The sequence below is a fragment of the Argentina anserina genome, chromosome 2 (genome assembly GCF_933775445.1).
Source record: "Argentina anserina chromosome 2, drPotAnse1.1, whole genome shotgun sequence".
Lineage (NCBI taxonomy): Eukaryota > Viridiplantae > Streptophyta > Magnoliopsida > Rosales > Rosaceae > Argentina > Argentina anserina.
In genome coordinates, this window is record NC_065873.1 from 25431480 (window position 1) to 25443840 (window position 12361).

At 42.0% G+C, this 12361-nt stretch overlaps 3 protein-coding genes across 3 annotated transcripts; all 3 read right to left on the minus strand.

The window, feature by feature from the left end:
* Nucleotides 1-585: 585 nt before the first annotated feature.
* LOC126784461 (glutenin, high molecular weight subunit PW212-like) lies at nucleotides 586-2297 on the minus strand. Its single transcript, XM_050509922.1, has 2 exons — nucleotides 1241-2297; nucleotides 586-1140 (listed from the first exon to the last, which is right to left on the minus strand). The coding sequence occupies exons 1-2, from the start codon at nucleotides 2201-2203 to the stop codon at nucleotides 1138-1140; spliced, it is 966 nt and encodes a 321-aa protein (XP_050365879.1). The 5' UTR covers nucleotides 2204-2297; the 3' UTR covers nucleotides 586-1137.
* A 1827-nt stretch (nucleotides 2298-4124) lies between these two features.
* On the minus strand, nucleotides 4125-6349 carry LOC126783598 (probable leucine-rich repeat receptor-like protein kinase At1g68400). Its single transcript, XM_050509097.1, has one exon. It carries the CDS (start codon nucleotides 6347-6349, stop codon nucleotides 4334-4336), a length of 2016 nt encoding a protein of 671 aa, XP_050365054.1. The 3' UTR covers nucleotides 4125-4333.
* A 2483-nt stretch (nucleotides 6350-8832) lies between these two features.
* LOC126783559 (NDR1/HIN1-like protein 13) lies at nucleotides 8833-9949 on the minus strand. Its single transcript, XM_050509043.1, has one exon. It carries the CDS (start codon nucleotides 9819-9821, stop codon nucleotides 9003-9005), a length of 819 nt encoding a protein of 272 aa, XP_050365000.1. The 5' UTR covers nucleotides 9822-9949; the 3' UTR covers nucleotides 8833-9002.
* Between the last annotated feature and the right edge of the window lie 2412 nt (nucleotides 9950-12361).

Consider the following 12361-nt stretch of genomic DNA (forward strand, 5'->3'; position numbering starts at 1 on the left):
GGCAAAAGTCTTACAAATTGGCTGCAATCATTCAGAATATGCAGAGGCAAAGAAAGAAGGAATGAAAAACTTGAAAGCTAGAAACAAGGAATGGACTATGGAGATACTAAGGAACTCAGCCATAAGTGATGGAAATGACTCTGCATCAGAGGGCTATTTAATATGCGCAAGACTGATAAATCCAGGCGAATATCTGGGAATATACTCAGCACATATACAGAAAGGAGATACGGCATTCATGTTTTAAATCTACAAATATAGAAAACATCATTGTATTTAAGAGTCACAAATCCATGCCATTCAAGTTAAAATTGTTGGAGGCCAACAGAAAGGTTATGCACAAGGACTTTAGGCCAATACAACTCAACATATTGGAGCCTGGTGTGTTCATGGTATTTGATATATGCAGAAGTGTTTTCCATACTAGACATTGCCATGACAAAGATGAGATATATAGACCCTTCTCCTGGTTCTAATAGGAGAACCCCAACTCCAACATGCCCTGGCCCCAGATTAACTAACATAACAACCAATAGGCAGACACATACTAAATCAAATGACAGTAATCCAATTCAGAAATTGAAATCAACAACTCTATAGAGATCAAACAGTTTCTACATTGTATCTCTAGATAGTCACAGGCTTGATACTGGTTTTTTTACAACTCATTCACACAACATAACTGGAATTAGCAAGCATAGCCACAACTCACAAGCTTGCTATTTCTTCACAAATCAACTATATATGAGTCTAAGAAGTTGCCCGCACCATCTATACTCGTTTCTTTCTGTCTTGTGCTCTATTTCATGTGTAAAAAGCTAGCTTATATGGCAATCAAACTAACAGTGCCCAAATGAGACCTCATCTATCTATTCTTGCAACTACCAAAGAGAAATGAACTGTGAAGCTCATCTATCTATTCTTGCAACTACCAAAGAGAAATGAACTGTGAAGGCTTGCCTACTATATCACTGCACTTCTGCTCACCCGAAATTGTAACTGTACCCAAATGAGACCTCATCTATCTACTTTGCAATTACCAAAGAGAAATGAACTGTGAAGTCCTGCCTACTACGTCACTGCACTTCTGCTCACCATCGAGACTAGAGAACATCATTTTCCGGCAGAACAACTTCATCACTGAAATGTCAAACAAGAAACCACACAAATCAGGACAAATATCAAACCACACCAACAAACTATGGAGAAGAAATTACCAATTTCACATGAAAAAACTTACCTGAAATCGATTCATGTTGCCCTGTTCTTGATTGGGTTGTTGAGAAGGCTGCTGCTGATTAGTGGGTGCCTGTAAATTTCTTTGAACCATGTTGCCCCCTTGTTGATTCATCTGCCCCTGAGGAAATACTTGAGGTCCTATTACATATCCAAACTCCTGGTAGTTATCTTCGTCAACCAATCTTTGATGAATACTGGAGGCCTCACCAGATTCTTGACCAGGGTTGGCAACCCGTCCAGGATTCCGGTACTGCTCTTCTTGACCCAATCCTTGGTTAGTCCTTCGATGAAGCTGTTGAAGACTAGTGGATGCCTGACCTGGCTGACCAGATTCTTGACCCAATCTGGGTCCAGTCATTCGATGATGCTGTTGATGACTAGTGGATGCCTGACCACGTTCTTGACCCAATCTTGGTCTAGTCCTTCGATGATGCTGTTGATGACTAGTGGATGCCTGACCATGTTCTTGACCCAAGTAGCCAATCTGTCCTTGATACGGTCTCTGAGCACCAGAGCCAATCTGTTGTGGATGAGATGCTTGAACAATGTTGCCCCATGGTTGATATATCGGCCCAGGAGGAAAGATCACTGCTTCATATACTGCAAGATTCTGCCGCAAGCAGTTGATCTCTGCCGCTTGGATTTCAAGCTTACGGTCCAACCTTTGTACGTCAGTCACGCACTTCATCACATGACCAAAGCAACCTCTGACTGGGTTCACCGTGCGGAGATTGGCCTCGTTGATGAGGTTCTTCATGAAGATGTTTCTGTGGTGATAATCCAGGGGACGCAGGTTCTTGCAGATTGTACCCAACCCGAACACGTCTCTGACATTCTTGAATGCAGGCTTCATATGGTGAGGGAAATATGGGGCCAGCAAACATCCTTGGGAGCATGTAATTCGGAAGTCTTGGCAATAAGCACAACGACGGTAATTCGCGTCGGGATCATTCCCTTCGTTCATATCTGAAACGAAATCTTGGGAGTGAGAGAAGAAGAAGAAGAAGAAGAAGAAGAAAGAGGAGAGCGGCTTTGGAAGTTGAAACAGAGATGGTGGTGATTTGTGAGGGGAGGGAGGGAGGGAGAGCCAGAGAGTGTTTGTGATGATATTTATAGTCAAGCTGGTCTGGATTTCAGCTAGGGGTGGCAATGGTATAGAAAACCATTCCAACCAATTTGTATACCAACCGTACCAAATATGTTGGTATACCAAATACTTGGTACATGGTATATGATACAGTATACCGTACCAATATTAAAAATACGGTAGGTAGGTGGTATAGATTTTCCATATACCATGGTATATCGTACCTACCAACTTATATTATATTAAATTATTTAATTAAAAAAATATATATATCTTTAAATTTCAATTGTAGATTTATTGAAAAATAAATCCAAACCATATATATCTACTAACCTTAATCTAGTCTCTCTGAGTTTCTTTCTCAAGTACACCATTTTTCTCGTCTTCAATTTCTTTATTTAATTATGAATGAATCGATTCAATCGAATTCCCAAGTACAAATGCTTAGACATATCAGTAGCACCATCACTGTTTACAATATGTCAACATATATCGCATTTAATGATTTAAACCTATCATTTATTTTTTCAATTGTTTTGAGAATTCATAAGTACTTTAACAGTTTGACTATTTGGACTTTGACTTTCTATTTATGACTTTGTATTTGGTAATTTGGTTGAAGTTATATAAGACTTTGGAATTCTATTGTTATTTCACTTATTTATTATTATTTATTTGGGTTGGGCCTTAAAATTTTTGGGCCTTAAATATGTTGGTACAAGTCCATTACCAACCGTACCAACCGAGTACCAACCGTACCACTTAATTGGTATACCAACGTTATTGGTTGGTATAAATTGTGGATTTTTCATACCAAATATATATTGGTTGGTATATGGTATTGGAAAATTAAGACTGGTATACCAACCAATCCAGCCCTAATTTCAGCGACTAAAACCGGTTTGGGTGGGTAATCTTGTAAATAACGGCAGTAATGTTATTTTTTTCCAGTTAATTAACTGCAGTAATCCTTGTTACAAGATTACCCTGGTTCAAATTTCAAGCTGTTTCATGGTTTCTAATTATCCTTGTTATTTTCATGTTATTATTTGAGAATGGTTTCTTATTATTTTTTTTAACAAATTAAGGAAAGAAATGTGTGATCTTCTACGAAATGTGACAATGGAAAATTGACTCGTGAAGTATAAATTAGACTAATATTTGACCATCTATGAATGAGATGAAATTTACGACTCAAGTTTATTGGTTTTTTCTTAAGATGGTGGCACGATACTTCTAGTGATGAACGAAAATTGATATGAAAAACTTGAATACATCGATACGTACCATCACTCGAGATCTAGTCACGAGAATCACAAGTACATAGGAATTGAATTTAGAACTTCATGAAAAATTTGCATAATAGAGTATATCGTAGAAGAACAAGGACTATATCTTCATCATCACTTCTCCAATCTCCCTCGACGGCAATATCTGATTCAACCTCTAATTCAGACATCTTTATTCTAACCTTGAAGCAACCGCACACAAACCAGACCATTTAATAGAACAAGGGGCAAGTCTCATGCTTTTCAATATCTTGCTGCAGCACAACCCATGAATCCATAAGGTAAGAAGCAATGTTTATTCTGCATAGTCTTCATGATATCACAATACATTATTGCTAGTTAGGTTATCATCCACCTAGCTACCCAAGTGATATACAACTCAGATTAGCTCTCAGAAATAGATTTCAACTGATCGATCTGTGTAGAAAACATGTTATTTAAACACAGTTTGCGTCCATTTATGCTAACTGTGAATTCTTGTAGTCTAAGGCAACTTAATTGGAAAAATGGAAGCCTGTTACGTTCTATTGCAATCGGTCTCCTCTACTACAGTTTGATTTCGACTAGCATACATATCAAATGGTAGTAATACATTAAGAAACTGAAACAAATCGAGTCTCCTTATTGATGCTTCCCGCAATCAGTGGATGCTGCAACCGCTCAAAACACTAGAGATTCAGGCAAATTATGAACTCTGCTGTCATATGTGCCAATAGTATCAGGGAGTGCTTTGTGAAGCAGAAGAAGTATCATACGAAATGTCATCAAGTATAGACCTAGTCCCATCTGCTCTAACACCCTTCTTCCTAATATCCTCCATCATATTGATCACCATGTTCATCGTTGGACGATCCTTCGGCTGTGCACCCAAGCAAAGCAATCCCACCTGCAAAAGCGCCCACATTTCCTCCTCCATCTCCTTGTCACTCAAGAGCTCAAAATCAAAAACTTCCCATGTACCGCACTCTTTCTTCACCGCCGTGTTAACCCACTCCACCAAGCTCATTTCTCCTTCCTCCCCCGCCATCCTCCCCGTCAAAATCTCCATCAAAACCACCCCAAAGCTATACACATCGCACTTGCGAGTGTACTTGCTGCTGGGACTAAAGCCGCTACTCGGCGCGATCAACTCCGGGGCCTTGTAGGCATCATATGACGAAGCTTGCGCAGCCATTAGCTGTTGGAGGCCAATGTCGCCAACGCAGGCATCCCCCATATCATCTATGAATACATTGCACGAGTTGATGTGTCCATGATAGAGTTTCCCTTTGCCACTGCCATGAATGAAAGCAAGTCCTGCTGCGCAGCCCAAAGCCAGCTTCATTCTTGTACTCCAATCCAAACGTGACCTCCCCGGTCCTCTAAACCCATGCAGCAGAGAATGCAGGCTTCCATTGCCGAAAAAATCGTACACCAAAAGAAGCTCGTAGCTGGAGTTGTGGTAGGCTCTGAGGCTCGCAATGTTGGGGTGCTTCAACTCGCCGACGACTCTCAGCCACGCCTCGACTTCCTTGCCGTACACTCTCCTCTCCCTCACCCTCTTCACCACCACGGTTTCATCTCGGCCGTCCATCATGATCTTGTACGTGGCCCCCACACTCCCCTTCCCCAGGAGCTCCGCCGACGCCTTCAGCAGATCACCGACTTTACCGACACCGGGGTTGCATCCCTCCAGCACCACCATCTCCTCGCTCTCCCTGGGCCCGCTAATTGCGAGCCCACGCGGCCCATAACTGAAGCTGTGGGACCCGTCGCGCTGCAATTCGTTGGGCCCGTAGTGCCGTTTAACGTAACTGTATCCGTTAGCCGACAAATTGGATTTCCCGCCGGTAACAAAAACTTCGCCGCTGCCGCTCTTCTTCTTCTTACTCTTCCGCCACCGCAAGACGGCGCCGGCGATCATCATGAGACCGAGGGCGACGCTGACGCTGATCAGAACGACGTGATTATTCGGGTGCGGTTTGGCTTCGGGCGGTAAGACTGATGTCGACGGCGGCTTCACGGCTGTCGGATCAGGGCAATCCTGATGCAGAGGTTTGCCGCAGAGCAGCTTGTTTCCCGAAAACGACGCCGCACCGAACTTCTCCAGAAATATAGGAAGTTTTCCGGCGAGGTTGTTGTCGGAGACATTGAAATCCGTGAACGTAACAGAGGACGCCTCGGAAGGCGAGCCGCCGAAGCCGGTGAGCGAGTTGGACTCGAGCCTGAGAGTCAACAGCTTAGACAGGCGAGTTAACTCGGCGACGGGTATTTCGCCGGAGAGCTGGTTGTGGGAGAGGTCGAGTCTGCGGAGATTGCGGAGGCCGGAAATAGAGGCGGGGAAGGCGCCGGTGAAGTTGTTGTGGGAGAGGTAGATGTGCTTGAGGTGGGGCCATGAGGAGAAGTTGAGGGAGGAGGAGAGGAAGTTATGGTTGAGGCTGAGGAGGCGGAGGCGGTCGAGGGCGGTGGTGAGTGGTTGAATCGAACCGGTGAGGTTGAGATTTTCGAGGACTAGCTTGGTGACGCGGCGGGTTTTGGGGTCGCAGGTGACGCCGAGCCATGACCCGGCGCAGGGGTCGGTGGATTCGGCCCAGGAGGCGAGGGAGTTGGAGCGGTTGTTGTCCGACGAGGCTTTGAAAGCGAGCAATGCAAGGGTGTCTTGTGAGTTTGGGATTGAGAGAGAAAGAGTGAACAAGAAGGAGAGTGCGAAGTAGAAGAAGAATAAGGGAGAGAGGAGGTGATGGTTTCGCAGCATGGCTGTGCTCTCTTCTCTGGAGGAGAACTGGGGAAGAAGGGTAGAGGTGGGTTAAATATTTTTTGTTGGATTTTTACCGGCGGTGGAAAATAGCCGTTGGGGGAAAACAAACAGAGATTGTGGCCGTTTCACATTTGGTTTAACGGTAATTTGTTGGGGTGAATTCAGATTAAAGTAACTGAGCTAATTCGTTTGGTAAATAGCATAGAATCCGTTTTTACCGTTTGGGGGTGCATTGTGACAACCTAGTCATCGTTGTTTCCAATTGATTTTATGTTACGAAGAGACAGAGATCAACAATTTTACGAATAAATTCATCAGGTGATCGAGTTAAACTGTATGATGATAAAATCAAATTTGGGACAATGATACTAAAACAGGTTCATTTTTCTAGTCCAGACTGTGTCACCACTGCACTGCTTCGATCAAGTAAAAAAACACATTGTTATCATGCTCAGTTACTTTGTTATCATTTTTTTAATAGCAATTGGTTACTCAAGTGTGGTGATTTTCTATTGTTTCAATTCAGACACACTCGCGTAAAATGTTCTTGATGATATGAATAACGTAAGAGAAATTAATTTGGACCCGCCATGTCCGGATACCCGATACGGTTATAAATGATAGTGGTCTGACCCTGCCCACAATGCCCAGTTTGACATATTCTTACTGGCATGGGCCAACTCGTCGTCAACCGACAGTCCAAGAATTCACCTTTGTTAACTCGTATTTACCAGTAAAACCAACTAGTATTTTTACACGTCCCTATTTCTTAGAGCCCCATTTTCTGTTGTGTTTGTCAGTGGCGGATCAATGATTTAATAATAGGATGTGCTAAGTTTGAGCGAAGTCAAAAAAGACTTCGTAGCAGAACAATGATAATTTCAACATCGAAATGATAGTTTACGCCTATTGAAACAAGATAGAAAACTTAGATTCAAGTGAAATGACTTATCATATGTACTTTGTATTGATAGAGAAACCTATAAAAACATAGTAAATAAACCCAAAAAACTAATATGAGAAATAGATACAAATCAATCGATATATACCTGGGATTGCTTAATCAATATAATTGTGGATGATGATTTTCCCAATATAGTGATTAGAGTTTTAGAAAGACAAAGAACTGCAGAAGACAGAGAGTAGAGAGAACGGAGTCATGGTGGATGAGAAAAAGAGTCGGCTTTCAGCCTATTTTTTCTCTTTTTTTTTTCTTATACCCTAACGTGTAGAAAAATTTGAGTTTTCTTTGAAAAAATGGGGTGGGTTGTAGCAAACCCGAGCCCACCTCTGCATCCGTGGTGTTGTTCTAGATTTATTTCAACAAATGTGGATAGTTTTATATGTTTTATACCACTTACAGTCGTGCTGGAATCTACGTAACGCCGGACCGGCCTGTTATGAGAATTATGAGATACTGGTTCTCGGAAAGTGGAAGGGAAACCGGAAAAAAGAAGGGAATAAAGGGCAGAGGCAGAGCATTAAGCAATCCCACTGTGTGCGCAAAAGTCTACTTAGCGGACTTGAGACTGTACGTTCGTTTGGTCATTCATTTATTCGTTGTAAAACAAAGAACAGAAAGAGAAAAGGAGCCATAGATGGAGGGGAAAAACTCGATACAGCTTCTGACTAAAATTCCAACTGCCACTCCAAACCAGACCAACAACACACACATCCCACGTGCACGCAAATTTATCACACTATCGCCATCATCATCCTCCCCATAAACAAGTCTTCAAGATGTTCGTATTTATGATTCCGATCTTGGATTCATGACTTTTCCGACAACGTTTACCGGGACAAAGTAGGGCACACAGGCCTTTGGTGAGTAAAATCGAAAGTATAAGCGAGTAAACATGTCACAAGTGTCGCAAACGTCGCATTGGATCGCTAGAAGTGTACACAACTAATACATAACACATGTATTAATTGGCAAAGTACTGAACAGGGGCCGGGAAATGGAAGCCTCAAATTCATGTCACCAAGAACTGTGGGTGTGCATTTAGAATTCTAGTACAGGCCAGTGAGAAAGTGGACCACCAAACTCACAGGTATCAACTGAGAAGCTTCAAGTTCTGGACAATCACAGTGACCAAGTAGCCCTAATTGGTTAGAAACTTAAAGCCTGATTTCTAGAAGCATAGAACTACAGTACCAAACTCATTAAAAAGCTATTATAAAAAAAACTCATTAAAAAGCCAAATAAAAACAGCTTATATTCCTCTCTGCCCTGTTTTTACAACTTTCGTACTTCAAAAGGGAGAATTAAACAGCTCACATATTCCTCTAAAAATAAGAATGGCTTGTTTTCCTTTTTGGTCATTCTTAATTACCCTTGTGGCAATTACAGAGGGACACAATGTTAACAGAAACTAGAACAAGTAACAACAATGGATTTCTTTCATAAAAAAAAAACAACAATGGATTTCTAATTTGAACAACCCAAACCGGCGCTTAATTCTAATATCAAGTATGAATCATTGAATCAAACTCTTCGACCAATTCTTGATCTGTGATATAATAAAGTTTACAATTTCCTCCAGATAAAAAAAACCATATAAAGAAAAAAAAATCAAAGGTGCTTCAAAAAAAGCAAATGACAATGAATTAAATGATATAGAAATTAAGAGGGAGGGGAATTGAGTAATGATTAAAAGGTCCATCTCCAGATCTTGATCCGAAGATCAACCTTGCAGTGGGAGTCAGCAACATCAACCACCGACGGTGACTTACCTTTCGGTGCTACCCCCTTGATTTGCTGACACGTAACCCTAATCCCCACGTTCTTGCTCTTGAGCTTCCCCCCCACCGTCACCTTCACCTTGGTGTCCATCTGGAGCTTCATCGGCACCCCGCCCTTTCTTCTCAGATCCGATCTCAGCGACTTAGCCGACTCCACATCGAGCTCGCTCGCGGCGGTGATGATCGACCGGAACGAAGTGAAGTTCTTGGTGTCGCTGAAGAAGGCCGGGATCGAGCCGTTGCCGAGACGGACGTCGTTGTTGGCGGAGAGAGTGAGGGCGAAGGACTCGTAGGCGAAGCTGAGGTGGTTGTTCGGGTTCTTAGAGGCCAGAGTGAGGTTGAAGCGCGTAGCGAGGTGTGAGCTGGCGCCGTCGGGGCTGTCGGTGAGGTTCAGCTTCCCGATTTTGAAGGAGGTCACGGTGAACTCGGGGCGGTGAGGGCGGTAGAGAACATACAGCGCCGTGCCGGCTATGGCGGCGAGGAGAGCGAGAATCAGGAATATCAGTATCGACCAGAAGCAGCAGCAGCAGCAGAGGCTCCGGTTGCTGCGGCGGTGTCTACGGTGGTGGTACTGCGGCTGAGGCCGGTAGGGCTGTCTGAGAGGCTGTGGCTTTGTCGCTGTGGGGTTGGCCGCGGTAGTTGTAGCGGTTCCGCCGTTCATGTTGCCGCCGTTCATAGTGCCGCCGTTGATGGCGGCTTTGGATGACGGGTAGACTCTGTCCGTCATTTCAGTTATTGAAATCGGAACTGAGATTGGAATTTGGTTCGGGATTTGAAATCGGATTTGCAAATGGAATGAGTTGTTTGGGTGAGGAGGAGGAGGAGGAGAAGAAACTAGAAAGTGAATGGAAGGAGATTGAGTAGCCTAGTGATGGATTTTATTTCCAGCTCACCACCAACTGAAATTACTCCCACCCAGTTTTTAACGGAGAGGAAAATCTGTAAATGAAGGCGGTAATAAAGCTTACCCACTCCGTCTCTCTCTCTCTCTCTCTCTCCTACGTGTCAGTGAGAGAGGTGAATCCCCCGGTTCGACCCCTTGGGCCCCGCGTCCGTGATGGAGTGTTGCTTCAGTAACGTGTGGGGTCCACTATTCTTTTCTTTCTGCTATGGGGAGAAACATGCGGTTTTGGAGGGAGTTAATTATTTACTTTCGCGGTCTCGCTTTCATTATTTTCCTCTTACGGTAATCGTAGATTTGAAGATTTACAGGCTTGTCTACACTTCATAGTGAGACCTTCATAGTAATAATATTTCGAAATACAAAAGCGTCATTCGACGTATCTCGACTATAAAATTTTCACTATTGTAGTTTCAAACTATTTTCATATACAAGAATAAATGACTACAAATTGTTTAGTCATATAAAACATTGAATCTTATGTATTGTAAATTTATTTTTTCATGCTCAAGTACAACCACAAGTGTTTTATAAGTCAAATTTACAACCTCTCACTCAATTCACTTAATAAAGCGAAACTATGTCACTAGACGAAATTTTACGTGACATAATTTTATCATTGTACTTGGTAATTTGTGTTTATTTCCAGCTCCGAAGTATGGTAGAACTTTGGTTATGAAACACAGTACTAGTGGTAAGCACTAAATCTTGACCCTTTCACAGAATGACATTTTGGACGTATGTGAAAATTGAATACTGTATTTACCGGGAGACAAAGAAGCAGTACCCGTAAAAAAGAGAAGCCCACCGACGACTGTGGGATTCTAGGTAAGAGTTATCTTAAATGATGACTTTGATAGAGTAACTAGTACTGTATTATAATTCTTTTAATTGGGTAATAATTTGTTAATTAGTGTTGAGTCAGTGATTGAGTGTGTGCATTAACTTGAAGCCTAAGTCAATTATGGGGTAATTAACAATGCTGCTCTTGAGGTTGAGATAAGATCCTTTTTAGTTTAGTCCATGTGTTTAATATTTCCAAACTCTCAAGTGGTGACACTAACTGCACCAAATTCGATGGCGAAGTTTCTTAATGATTTAGCTAATAATGTTCTTATTGGTCCTAATCCGTATCATATTTGGCACTCCTAGCCTCGTAGAGCTCTACATTAATTTACTGGTTTAGGTCATCATAGATAGAAAATTCAGGTAAATTTCTTTGCTTGTTCTCAGTTCTAACTATACGATTTAGTACTTGCGCTTCAGATCCACAATTTCTCTTTCACTGGGGGAAATTAATCGGTCAAATTAAGAATGCATGAACAAACATGAAACATTTTCATGATATTTGGGTGGTATGATTGACAAAATGTGAGTGAAATTATGAACTATATACACTATCTGATGCAAAATTGACATAAAATTGACTGCATAAACTATATTGGCGGGCAAATGTAGTTTTAGAAGTCTTTGAGAAAACTTACAACGTAGTAACTCACAGTGTCAATTTGGTGTTCCAAATGTATGTATATACATGCAACTTCTTAGATTTTTGGAGAAAATTGTCTAATTAATTATTAGAAAATAAGAAATAATGGTAGGCATGAATTTGTTTCACATGGATACATGTGGTGGAGGTATATTCAGATAGATATATGATGAGTATGTAGCACAATTGTCCAAAATAACCAAAATATACATGTGAGGGGAGGAATGCCTATGCATGTTTGTCATGTGAGACCACAAGCTCGCCATATAAAGTTTTTGTGTGTATTATACGGCCCATTATAATTTCTTCATAGTCCTAATTCTAGCACCACATAATTGAGAGTTTACTCTAATTACGACATGCATTTGAATTTCCAGCTCACAAAGGTTTTGTCTAGCAACGTACATTGTTCTTAGCTAAGTGAGAAGTCTCGAGTCCAACTCATAGACACCAACCACGTATGTTGAGATAGAACTCTCAATTGAGTACAAAGACATGCCATCAGCCTCGAAATGTGTCTATCAGCGACTTCAATTTAAAAGGGAGATGCTCGCAAATGGCTGTGTGCTTCTTATGGACGTTTTGAGGGTTACCTAGAGCAAGGAGTAGCAGAGAAGCAAAGGCCCATGAAAAGCAAAGAGAACCGCCTGCTAGGACTATAGGATTTGAACCACCCTGGTTCCATAGCAATTAGTTACCAAGTCGAAGTCACTGACTCGCTGGGTTTATTTGGCAATGCTGCTTTTTAAAGTTTTTGAGCTGGGATGATGTTATGAACATCAAATATATGAGATAGATAGCTCCAGGCCTCCAACCAGTATGAGGATTCTTGTTTTCCTTCGGCATTACTACTCCTTCCCCTCTTTATGGTTCAGCA